Source organism: Cetorhinus maximus, chromosome 15 (assembly GCF_964194155.1).
Source record: "Cetorhinus maximus chromosome 15, sCetMax3.hap1.1, whole genome shotgun sequence".
NCBI classification, from domain to species: Eukaryota; Metazoa; Chordata; class Chondrichthyes; order Lamniformes; family Cetorhinidae; genus Cetorhinus; species Cetorhinus maximus.
In genome coordinates this window covers 46,423,865-46,437,583 of record NC_135893.1, presented here as the reverse complement: position 1 = coordinate 46,437,583, position 13,719 = coordinate 46,423,865, and the positions used below count along the sequence as shown (strand labels likewise).

Below are 13,719 nucleotides of genomic sequence, written 5' to 3'. Positions count from 1 at the left end.
CTTTATACTATAGCTCATTAAACTGCAGCATAATAATACATGTTAAATGACTTTTGAGTAAAATCTTAAAACATTGGAATGATAGATGATAAATTCACTCTACCTATTTTAAGCTGTCCTTCAGTGTCATTAATATTAAACAGTTCTTTATTTCTTGCACTCTTCATAGAACTTCTCCTTCCACTGACAGGATAGTCAGTTCTTTGACACTCTTCTTCCAGTGATGAAGGCACATAACAGTCACTTTCTTTGAAGTTGTCCAGAAAGTCTAAATATTTTTTGTCAGTAAGCATTTTGCCCCTTTCATGAGGGTCGACTAACTTTTTCCTGTTGCAGTTGAAGGTCTTCTCGGTTGTACCAATTATATTTTTGTAACTTCTGGCAGGGTCAAGTCGATCTGGCCAATTATAACTGGCCTCATTAGTTTTAGTTGAATTATTGTCAATTTTTAAATCTACGAGTGTCTCATCACTAAGCCACAGAGGCTTCTTCCATTTACTTTGGTTGGATTTTTCTTTCTCTGGTGATTTTAACCATGAGGGTACTTTTGAAACTGATGATATTTCTGATATTTTCCTTCCAGTTAATTTTTCCAGCTGGTCTTTCATGACTAGTTCTTCATCAGAATCAATCTCTTCTCCCTCCTTGCTGGTTTCTGAAATATTTATCCGCAAGAGTGACTCCTCAAGTGAAACTGGGACTGTTAACATTGTGTCTTCCTCCAAGGCTGAAATTCTACTCTTTGCTGAGCCATTTGAATAAATTAACACATTTTTCTTATTCTCTAAGTTTGAATTTAAAAAGAACGAAGGACTTTCATGTTGTGGAGACTCAATGCCAGGGTTTCTTTTCGAGCTCTCAATTTCGTTGGCTTGTTCTTCTATATCACTCCCACTGGAATTATCAAATATATTTTTATTATTATCCAAATTTGAATTTAGAAAGAATGAGTAAGTTGCTTGTTCTGGCGGCTCAATGCTGGAACCTCTTTCTGAGCTTGCAATTTCTTCAGTTTGCTCTTCCATATCACTCCCACTGGAAGTATCAAATATAGCTTTTCTTTTGCTGAGTCTCAGGTCAATGGTTGTACTATAATCAAACACTTGGTTTCCACAGCCTTTTTCAAGCTCCTCTTCATATACCAAATCACTGTCCACATAAATCCTTACATGCCTTGCACCAACATCAAGCTCCTGAAGAAAGAGTTTAGAGACTGAAAGCAATTTTCGCCATGTTATAAATGCATTCAAATATTTGATGTACAATGTACTTGTTACTTAGAGTGATGAACAGACAATACAACTCAAAAGCAGGACATTTGATTCATTCAGTTCCTGTGTGTGTTTATCCTCCATTCAAGCAAATAGTTCTAATGACATTCACCTAACCTGTTCTATATCTCCTTTCCTCTATACACCTATCCAAACCAATCTTGACTGTTGACAGTTTCTGCCACAACCACTAACTCTGAAATTGATCCCACATCATCAGAACTGAGAGTAAAGATTTTTCACTCTCTGTTCTAAATCTCTTACATTTAACTTTGTATATACGGTCCTTCATTCTTGCCTGTTCCATTGCTGGAAATAATCTGCTTCTATCTAGTTGCTGGCTTTCCTTCATAAATTTAAACACTTCTATCACATTGTCCTCTCTTAATTTCATAGCACATCACATTCATCGCCTTAGTGGCTATAATATTCACAGTAAGAGCAACCAAAGTTCATGTAGATTCTCTATTCACATTTTCTAAAATCAGCTGCAAACTTAAAAGAAAATGAAGTTCTTAACTGTAGGAAACACTTCACTATGGCTGAGAATTTGTTTTTATTTTAAATTTAGAAAGGACAGGCGGGTTGACCTGCTCTTAGTCCTTTGACTATGACTGTCTGCACTCTGCCGGACTCTCATTAACATCACAAACTCGTTGCATTGAAGATGTACAGTATTTTCAGTTTTGTAAGTATTTACATAAATCTCTAGAAGAGCAATCCAAGTTATTACAAAGTTTGGAAGTCACAAATTTGATTTGTGATCTTTTAATTCCAAATCATAATTCATGCTGATTGCACTGATGGCAATAATATATGAACTGTAAAATAATTTAATTTGAGCGTTTAATATTCTTTCAATTACTTCCACAAGCTGCATTTTTAATCTAGAGATAAAAATTAAAGCTAAATTTATTTGTTTAATAAAACATAATTTACTCTTAATCCTATAATTTAAAACTGTAGAAAATATCGATGCTTTCTAACCTAATTAAAGAAATGTACAATTCTTTATTTGATTAGTGCTAATAACAGAATCTTAAATATGCCAATATGTATCAAAAGCGAGTCACAGCCTTAAAACACCCTGTTGGGTTCAAACTTTGCTCTAATCTACAATACATACCGTAATTTTTAAATTTAATTGAAGGTCTATTTGAATACCTTTTGTAGACTTTTAACATTTGTGCCTTAATATAGCACAAAAAGACACCAATCTTTCCATTTTATGTTGTACATATTAGTACTTCAAATAAGGATAAACAACATCTTAGTCTATTGCTGTTATTGGTTGTGCACAAGTAAAATAAGGATAAAGCTTAATAATCCACTGCATTAATCTCCTGCTGTTCTACATTCTACTTATTTATATATCTTGTCAACAGGCTGAACTTCGATGCATTGTGAGACATGCTATTATCTATTCCATAGTAAGCAAAATAAGCATCAAAATTCTCATTACTCCATTTCATTTATCTATAGTGTCAGTTACGTTTTTAAAATTACAGGATTTTTGCCACCCCCCCTCCATCTGATGTTTTCATTCACGTTTAAAAACCCATATATTTTTCTTAACTGCTAAATCTTATATGAAATGAATGTTTACCTTCTAAAATACATCTTATTCCAATCTGCACAAAAGTAGAAGAAACACATAAGCAACTTACATTGAGGCTTCTGTTATAATTCCAAATCTTGACTTTAGAAATACCAAAGCCACATGACTTGTTTGGGCTACGCACAACAAAATATAATTGAATCGGTGGGTGGAAAGGGCATGTCCACATGTGACGTTCTTTTGTGGTCTAAGGTAAGAGGAAAGGTTAGATCTTAATAACATACCCGGAGTTAAGCTTTCCTTGGTGATCATAGAGGGAGAAACAGAATGTTTTTAAAATCAATATATTAAAGCAGAAGCACAGAAATTAAGAAATGTAAACTAATGTAGATTGCCAACAAGCAATTGTTTCAACAGTAAATTGCTGTATTAAGAATATTGAAATAATGAACATCTTACTTCAATCATTCAACTATCCACTTGTCTTATCAGCATTTATACTTAAAAGAAAGACAATGACATTCCCCAGCTCTCACATCCTTTTAAACCCTTATTTAAACCTGCCTCCTGGGCCAAGCTTTTAATCCCTCTTTTAATATCTTCTCCTTTGGATAGTGCAAGGTTCAGCAAATATTTGTAACAAATTAAATGTAGACTTTCAAGAGTGATGCCATCTCATAGAATTTGTTTGCCTGTTTGGATCTTATGATGATGTCATTTTAAAAACAGTGAATTAAGACACAATATTATATTTTACTGTTAACAGATGGCAGACTAGGGTAGCAGGCTCATTTGAGACTGCTTGCGAGTCATCCCAGACTCAGTTGAGGCCTCCATGCTCAGGGTTACGAGCCATAGCCAATGGCAGCACCAGCAAAGTTTTGGTTGTGATGATGGAAGAGTTAGAGCCTGGAGGGACAATGCCTACTCACAAGAGAAGGATCCTTCAGGAAGAAGTCTTGTATTTCCTTTAAGTACATATGGGAAAGGCAACAGGAAACCACTTCATATATTCTTTATCTTAATCATATTGCTCAATGAAGTTGAAAATGGGAGGCTATGAGCAACTGAATAGGGAAGTGCAGGACCATGAGACACGGAGAAATGAACAGAGGACCTGCTCTTAGACTGATCATCACCACACAGATAACAGACATCTGTGAAGCATAAATCAAAAGCATATTCAATAGTCTTAAACAGAAATATTCTAATTGATATACAGTATGGTCAAGTCATGTATGCCAAAGCCATGTGCTGTCAGCCCTCCTGAATCTTCTACAGAAGGCATAGGAATACTCTTTCTAATTCACATCTTGTTTATTTTTGTTATTGAAAGACTAAATACATTGAAAGCCACGAGAATGCATAAAGGGAGGTGGAGTGAAACTATTTCTCATGGAGGTTGGCATGCTATTGATGTGAATAAGCTGGTAGACACAGAGCGGCCAGCTATTTAAAGTCATCTTTATGTCCCTTTTAATTTAATCTACAGGTTGTTAACAGGTAATTCCATTTAGTGAGGGGAAAACAATTCCAATATTTCATTTCCACTAGAAAAGTCCAATTTGGCATCCAGAGATTTTTCACTAATTTATCAATGTGGGTCAAAAAACAGTTATTTATTTCTATGGAAACAAGGTAATTGATTTTTATGGCATTGTTACAAAGCAATTTGCTCACAGTAGACCTTCCATTTTAGAGATCAACTTTGCTTACCTTTGTCTTTCCATTCACTAAAGAATTCAAGTTTCCAGGACAGTGAGCATTTCTGATATCAACGTCATGAGGGGAAACAAAAATCTTCTTATGTTTTAGATCAAAAAACTGTACTTCTGTTAAGCCCACTTTTTCACTGTTGCCCCAGTTCGACAAAATTTCCATCGAAACATAAACTGTGTCTTTAACTGATATACTGTTTGACGTGCCAACACTGTGCTGGGTCTATCAAAAATAAAAGTTGCACATTGTTCACCAATAAAAATTGAAAGTATTGTTACTGCACCATACTTTGTATTTATAATTTTTCTTTATACATAAAAACATAAAGCTTGCTTTTGTTTGGATTACTGCAAACCTGGAATCTAGAGCAACAGCAGCTAACATTCACTTCTCTTTTATTATAATGTTTAATTCTTGGTCTCGAGGCTGACACTTCAGTGCAATTCTGAGGGAGTACTGCATTATTGGAAGTGTTGTCATTCAGATGATTGGGCAGATGGGGCCTCGGTTTAACTATTCAGGTGGACGTAGAAGATTCCCTGGCATTATTCAAAGAGGAGCAGGGCTGTTCATCTGATATTCAGGTACCACATCTACTTTTCAACCAATACCAGAACAGCCAAATTAACTGGTCAAACAATGCAGATTGTAGAAGCTTGCTGTATGCAAAGTGACTGCTATGATGCCCACAAAACAACAGGGAACACTTCAAAAGGTAATTCATCGGCTGGGAAGTGCTTTGCATGTCCAAAGGATGTGAAAGCTTATATAATAACGAAAGCCCTTTTCTATTCATATATATATATTTTTCTTTACAAAATACATTAAGTATTCATTGATTCAGTTTGCTGTTTAGTTTAAAATGTTAACTGCAATAAAGGTGGTGGCTCATCTTGTTTTGTTTAAATTCTAACAAACATTCTCCATAAATCACTGCAGAAATCTCAGACTGGGCAACATTAAATTAAAGGGGCGGATGTGGGGAAATAAGATATCACAAAAGAAATATTTCCTTTTTAAGGCGTTTAGTCTGAAGGATTCCATTGTCATTTTTGCCACTTTCATGCAACAAGGGCCTACACCATCTTGCAGTGACAGTTTTAGTCAGACATTTCCTGGAGAAAGGACAGTATAGTTCAAACTCCTGGATCTAGCTTGTATCGCTAAGTTACTTAGGGAATCACATGTCAAAGGCATCATAATATCTGTCTGGTTCAATTAACCATTATCTGAGTTCACACATTTTCTGGTTAAGAGATGAACCAATAAAAATCCATTACCACTCATTAGGCACGCAAGAAAATCTTCTAATTAATAATCATGAAACCAACTAATTCATTTAAACTTACTTTCCCTTAAAGATCCAGAGCAGCAATGAGCACAAATCCAACCAGACACCTGAACAAATTCTCCAAGTGCTCTGAGTGAGTATCTTGAGGTAGAATCTTCTCACTTTAGACCCTACAGAAACAGCAGGACCATTTTCGGCCAGAAACATGGCTCATTGATTTGTGTGCCCGATCATTATTCCTGTTCCAGGAAAAATTAATAATCAGCCCACCTCTGGGTTCCCCACCAATCAGGGAGGTTGGGTTGGATTACATGCCCAAAGCAGCAATGAAGGATCTATATTTAAAGAGACCCTGGCAGGACTCACAACGGCAGCACTGTCTGGAGAACAACAGATAGTATGAGGGAGGAAAGAGCTGCAGCACGGACAGAAGATGGTGAAAGTCACCCACTTCACAGACCTGTTGCTGCAGGTCATGTTTCAAGCAGTGACAATGGTAGAAGGCCAGTTAGATTCACCAAACAGGCTCACTTCAAGTTGCTGAGCCTGTCAGTAGCCAGATTGTGGTGTTCAGGGCCTAGGCCCGGTTTCAGAAAAGGTTCAGTGATTTGGTGAGGTCCGGCCAGGTGAGTGTCCTGCAACTTCCAGCTGGCAGCCATCACTCACCTCCCTAGTATTCTCCTGCAAATACAGCTTGCCGTCACACATATTTCTTTCTCTCCAGCCTTCTCTTCAGGTCTCCTTCTCAACAGATAGCATTCACATTCAATATATCGTCCTCACTCCCATTCCTCAGTCACCCTCCTTAAGTGTTAATTAGTTAACTATTCACACACCTAACGCTGTACCTTTTGCCACTGCAGGAGAAAGGAGCCCACAGCTCCGGGGAGAGAGGGGGAAGCGGGGGTGGAGCTGCTGCCATGGAAACCCTGACCTCGTTGGAGGAGTGTGTCCTGGAAATCAGCAGGATAGCACCAATACAGGATGCTGCTGATGGGAGAAATGGGGGTGACCCAGAGACCTAGTTACAGCATGAGTTATCAAACTGACACATGGAACTGAACTGTTACTCATGTTAAAAATGTGTCATCAACACATTAAATGCTAAGATCTGTACTATGCTAACTTGGAACCCTATTTACCCTGGGTTCAGCACTAACTCCCATCTTTCATCTCCCACCGGTGCATCACAGGTACTGAAGGAGTAGATGAGAGAAGAGGCAGTGCAGGCCTCCGAGAAGGAGCAACACTCTGAGAATGCATCATCACCACATGAATCCTATGCGCCCTCAACCATCACAGATACGCAGACCTTGGTGGGTCAGGCTTCTCAGTCAGACTGAATAGCACGTAACGAGGAGCACATCACATGAACAAGGGCAGGTGATGGAGACAGGGACAGCAGAGGAGAATTTGCACTGGTGACCACCTCCATTGAAAGAGTGGCCAACCTCATGGAGAGTCAGACATTGCAGGCCGAGTGCATGCTTGCCCTGACCAATAGCCTGCATGTTCTGGCTACCAGTTTGCACAGCATCAATCGAAGCATTGCACTGATAGCTGAACTCCACACTCGCTCGCAGCCAAGTGCTCTCCCATTCTCAGTTAACAAGGAAGTGCAATTGGGCCCCAGGAGGAAAGATGGAGGAAGGGCTGCTGGCAGTGAGAGCTCTTCTTAAGGTGCCTTCACTTCATGGCCCTTGCCCTCTTCCCCAACAGAGCTGCAAACGCTGTGTCCTGCCCCATGTCTGAGTCCCCCCGACAATGGCTCGCTCTATTGTGGCTTTGGTGGTAAATTCGCTCTCAGTACCTCACTATGATCACCAGCCAGGTCTCGAGAGGGAATCCCTGTCCCCCAGAAACTAACATTGAAGCTATCTGGCGGAGAGAAGAACTGCAGAACTCAAGGCTGCCTAAAGACGAATGGATTATGGCTGTTCCCTGGATATTTGGCACATACCAGCTGCACATTAAGGAAGTGGAATCTCTTCCAATGACAAAAAACATCTGGCTGTTCTGATAGTAGCTTCATTGTCAGAATGAAACTTCCAGGGCCTGTAGAAATCTGAGAGTGAAGCAAAGCTGACAACCCTCTGGGTTTGTCTAGTATCATCCATTTCAAAGTTAATATGATTGGAAACTATCACAAACAAGACATCAGTGACTTGGCAGATGTAGCTGTCTGTTGCAGACTGCAAGATCCTACATACGTTAGCAGCTGAGCCCTCGTACGACCAAGTCATAAATATATTGAGGGCTGTGATATTGTTAGCTACCTGCTCCTTTTGGGCAGTAACTTTTTTCAAAAAGGCTGCAGAGGTCTGTAACTACCTGCCACGAGAGCCTCAGTCTCTTGAGGTACTGTTATTCAGACAGCTCGAGGAAGCTGGCCCTTTGCCTACAGACCCAGTGCAAAAGATATTGCCTCCTTGGAGGTGCAACCCTGTGCCCTTCCCCTCTGTTCTGTCCAGCAAATGTAGCTGTAGAGAAGGTAGCTGCTTCTGCTGAGCTGGTAGATGCTGCACCTCCTCTCAGAGTTCCAATCAACCTCAGAATATGTAGACCCCATGTTACAGGGAAGTCTCAGGCATTAAGATGAGATGATAACCAAGGCACTTAGAATAAGTTGCACAAATTTGCTGTTCCCAATGAGGTCAGTGAATTTAAGCTGTAGGAAATGCTCCCGTCAGCACAAGCCTTTCACTGTGGCTGACCACAGGCTTGCGAGTTTCTCCTTTATATCTTTGTTTCATGGCTGAAAGGATTACACAACAAAATTACAAGTTTTAAGACTTTTACTGTAACACACATAGAAAAGATCCCTCATTTAACAATTAAAACAGCCAAAAATCTTCCTCCACTGTTATACTTTACTCTGTCCCTTAAGTAGGCTTTCTATTCTCCTGGACCCAGTCCAAAGCTCTTGAGAACTTGCTTCCTTTCTTTTCCCTTCTCAGCCGTTTAACTTCCAATCCCCAAAATGGCTTTTATGGTGCGGTTTACCCTGAGATTCCTGCCTCTAGCTAAAGCTAGGCAAATCTTCCAGTCTAATTTAAATCCTCACAAACCTACCTCTTCAACCTGAGCGCAAGCTCCCACCCACATTCTTGCATGGTGGTGAACCATAGACTTACTGCCTTTATCTCTCAACTCTGTCGAATTTTTGCAAACTGAGGCTGTGAGGTTCAGTGATATTTTAAGACCCTGTCTGCTGATTCTACAATGGTTTCCTATGGACTCTCCCCCTCTCAAAGCCCATCTCCAACATGAATCACATGGACCTTGTATCCACGTAGAAATGCCTATTAGCTATCCTTCAGAATTCCAATTCCATTCTTGAAACTAAACAGACAGGTTAAAGTGTGACCATTCACAAAACCTGGCATTTCTAACACCTTCCTGGGACATTAGAGACCAACAGTCAATCCACTATCAGCACAGATACTTTGGTCATTTTTCACAGGTGTGAACACCTTGTACCTCTTCCCAATAAAACAACCTTGTAATGAACTGGCATTATTCAGCATCACAGCTGTTGGATAATATCAGTGAGTAGCGTCATCTGTAGCATTAGCAGCAAGGTTAGAAGCCACAACATAACCTGCCCAAGTCTGATGCTGTGGCCCAGTAATTTCCTCTCAAAGGAGCCCTACAGTCTGATCGATCCCACTTGATACAGCTAAAAACCCGATGGCATCATCAAACATGCCAAAATTGTCCTTTGATAAGGTCCCAATGCCAAGTTTGTAGAATCATAGAACAGTACAGCACAATATATTATTCAATCATCAAGTGTGCAGCTCTTTCAAACAGCAATCCAGTTAGTCCCATTCTCTGGTCTTTCCCTATATCTCTGCAATTCTTTCACCTTCAAACATTTATCCAGTTGCTTTGTATCCACCACCCGAACAGGCAGTGCATTCCAAATCCTAACCACTCGTTGCATAAAAAAGCTTTTCTTCATGTCCTCTCTGGCACTTTTACTAATAGTCTTAAATCTGTGCCCTCTATTTATCAATCTTTCAGCCATTGGAAACGTTTCTCTTTACTTACTCTATTGAAACTGTTCATGATTTTTAAATACCTGTCAGATCTCTTCTAAGGAGAAAACCCTAACTTCTCCGTCTACCCACACAACTGTAATCAGTCATCTGGGAACTATTTAAGTAAATTTGTACCCTCTTCATGTCTTTCCTATAGTGTGGTGCCCAGAAATAGAAACAGAAAATAATGGAAAAGCTCAGCAGGTCTGACAGCATCTGTGGAGAGAGAAACAGAGTTAATGTTTCAAGTCCGTATGACTCTTCTTCAGAGCTCTGAAGAAGTCATACGGATTCAAAACGTTAAGAGTCAAACGGACTCGAAACATTTAGAGTCATTTGGACTTGAAACGTTGAGAGCCATATGGGCCCGAAGCGTTAACCCTGTTTCTCTCTCCACAGATGCTGAGTTTTCCCAGCATTTTCTGTTTTTATTTCATATTTCCAGCACCTACAGTGTTTTGCTTTTATCTTAGTGTGGTGCCCAGAATTGGACACGAATTTGACCCGGGGTCGAACTAGTGTTTTTCATAGGTACAGCATAACTTCCTGACTTTTGCACTCTATGCCTCTGTTCATAAAGCCCAGGATCCCATACGCTCTATTAAATGCCTTGTTAATATACAGCTTTCAAAGATTTATGTACAAACAACTCCAGGTGTCTCTGGTCTTGTACCCTCTTTAAAATGGTACCATTTAGCATGGCTCCTCAGCCATCCCAACACAATGCATCACCTCATACTTTTCTGCATTGAGTTTCATCTACCAAGTATCTGCCCATTCCATGAGCTTGTATATAACTTTCTCAATCTTTACCATATTTCCACTTTTCATGTCACCTGCAAATTTCAAAAATACATTCTGTACCAAGTCCAAGTCATTAATGTACATCAAAACAGCAGAGAATTTCAGTACTGAATCTTAGGGAACACCATGTACCATCCTTCAGTGCGAAAAACAGCTATTCACTCCACCTCTATCCCTGTTGTATTGTAATGGTCTGAAACCACTTTATAGTAGCTGAATCTGATATGGATGTATATCGGTAATGCAGGTTAACTGCACCTTCCTTAAACATGGATTTTTTTTATACAGCACAGGAGGTCACCATTCAGCCCACTGTGTCAATGTCAGCTATTAAAGAGTTATCCAGCCCTTCCGAGCTCTTGGTCTGTACCCTGAAGACTACAGCACTTCAAGTGCATATTCAAGTGCTTGAATGTTTCTGCCTCTACCATCCTTTCAGGCAGTGACCTCCAGACCCCACCATTCTCTGGGTGAAAATATTTCTCAACTCCCCTCTAATCCTTCTACCATACTTTAAATCCATGCACCCAGCTTACTGACCTCTCTGCTAGCGGAAAAAGGTCCATCTGTTACTCGCTTCCTAGGCCCCCATAATTTTACACAACTCAGTTAGGTCACCCATCAGTCTTCTGTTCCAAATAAAACAACCCAACCTATTCAATCTTTCCTCATGGATAAAATATGCCTTTCCCGACAACATCCTCATAAATCTCCTCTGTATTCTCTCTTGTGCAATAGCAACCTTCCTGTAAGGCTGTGTCCAGACTGTATGCAGTACTCTAGTTGTAACTTAACTAGTGTTTTATACAGTTCTAGCATAACTTCCCTGCTCTTGTGTTCTATGCCCCGTCTAATAAAGGAAAGCATCCCATATGTTTTATGACCATCTTCATTACCAGTCCTTCAGTGATCTGCAGACATGTACTCCAGGGTCCCTCTGTCCCTTTACACTTAGAATCCTATCACTAATTGTATATTCCCTTGCCTTATTTGTCCTTCCCAAAAGCATTACTTACACTTCTCTGGATTGAATTCCAATTGCCATTTTTCTGCCCACCTGGCCAGTCCATTGATACCATCCTGCAGTCTACAGCTTTCTTCCTCACTTTTAATCACATGGCTAATTGTTGTATCGTCTGCAATCATACCCCCAACATTCAAGTCTGAATCATTGATATTTACCACAAAAAGCAAGGGATCTAGTACTAAGCCCTACAGAATCTCACTGGAAACAGCCTTCGACTCACAAAAACCCCTTGCTTCCTGCCACTGAGCCAATTTTGGAACTAACTTGCCCTTGAATCCCACAAGCATCTAATTATCTGACCAGTTTGCCTTATTAAAAACCTTACTAAAATCCATGCAGACTACATCAAACCCATTACCATCATCGACTCTCCTTGTTACCTCTTCAAAAATGTATTTGACCAAGAAGAATCATTTTTAAAATCTTGAAGTAATTTTCAACATTGAATCACCACTACCACAACCGATTTAAAAATTTTGTACAGGTGGTGCGCTCATAAACTATGGGATGTATTCGCCTATGCTGAGAAAAACAAACTGATGGTTCCAGGAGGAGTAGATAGTGCACGGGACAGGCCAAATAAGGATACTTGGGTATCGTGATGCCTGCAAAATGTTTTAAAAAATGGTGATGCACTTGTGGTTTTTTGCAGCGAACATAGCTTACTGTATAATAATTCCAGCTGTGAATGAAGGATGCAACTCATCTAAGTATGGATTATCATTGGTTACGGTGAATATAAATAAAGTTTGGGTCAACATATTTTGCCACCACATGTATGAGGGCATGTTGTGGCAAGTTGAAGGCAATTATAACATCTGACAAAGTACAGCCTGTAAATTTGATAATTTAGAACTGTACAGTTAAAATTTGCACCTACAGTTTTGAGTTCAGCTGATCTACACTACAAATTACTCATCGACTGGAATAAATAAAATCTTTCATCGATATCCAGGTGGGGTGACTTAGATTCTAGATTGTAAACTCCAGGGGTCATTGCATAATAATGTGTATGTAAAGAATAGTGTTAAACAATGCAATTAACACTCATCCTATTAACAGAAAATAAATGACTGTAGGGCTAATTATATGATCCAGTGGTGTAATAGGGTTGGTATACAAACCTCCTCAACTGAATAAGTTAATGCTTTGCAGTTACAGAAGCTTTATGTGGATATGGTTTTGGCAGGACTTACAAGTTTTTACTTTTAAGAAAACTTAGTTATTGTGATTGCATGGTAATAAATTATCTATTTCAATGGGAAAGATTTTAAGATCATTCACCTCAGTAGTTAGAGCATTTCTTGCCTGCAAAGCACAGCTGTTTGATTTGTCATTGGAAGGCACTTCAATTTTCTCCAACACTTTCAGAAGCTTCTTTTGTTGACTGTAAAGCACACAGGTGGCAAAAAAAAAATTAAAAAGTTAAAATCCATATATAGTAACGTACTCCACAATCATTGTATATCATTTTACACTTCTCCTACCACACTTTTAAAGCTGTTATACAAAATCAAAGGACCAAAGTTAGATTTACAACATGATTCGAAGGACAGCCTGTGTGGCCAAAAAAAAGTTATTTATTTTTTAAATCTCAAAATATGCGGCATTTATAGTGGCAACAAGAGCTTAACAAGCAGCTTTCCCTGTCTACCTACCGAATGCACATTGAAATGCTTTTCCATTGTCCTCAACCATGTGAAAATTCTAAATGTTGATGTTCAGAGATATTTAGGTATATTTATATAAGGAACACAAAGTTAGCATGCAGTTACAGCAAGCAACTAGGAAGGCAAATGGCATGTTGGCCTTTATTGCAAGGGATTGGAGTACAAGAATAAAGAAGCCTTGCTACAGTTGTACAGGGCTTTGTCAAGATCACACCTAGAACACCGTGCACAATTTTAGTCTTCACATTTGAGGAAGGATATACTTGCATTGGAGGCAGTACAGCAAAGGTTCACTAGATTGGTTCCTGGGTTGAGAGGATTGTCCTATGATGAAAG

General features: G+C 39.3%; 1 protein-coding gene across 10 annotated transcripts in view; it reads right to left on the bottom strand.

Annotated features, from left to right (window-relative positions):
• katnip (katanin interacting protein) overlaps positions 1-13,719 on the bottom strand; it is a 133,809-nt gene that overhangs the window by 54,071 nt on the left and 66,019 nt on the right. For 9 of the 10 annotated variants that reach the window (XR_013578923.1, XM_078558337.1, XM_078558334.1 and 6 more), the window contains 4 exons: positions 12,998-13,100; positions 4,546-4,770; positions 2,939-3,076; positions 104-1,193 (listed from right to left, as the gene is read on the bottom strand). Coding sequence is in view for 9 of the 10 variants with exons in the window: in XM_078558337.1 (XP_078414463.1) it covers positions 104-1,193; positions 2,939-3,076; positions 4,546-4,770; positions 12,998-13,100 (1,556 nt within the window). In the remaining variant the exon portion in view is untranslated. The remainder of the gene's footprint in view (positions 1-103; positions 1,194-2,938; positions 3,077-4,545; positions 4,771-12,997; positions 13,101-13,719) is intronic. The other variant, XM_078558340.1, reaches the window with a different exon arrangement.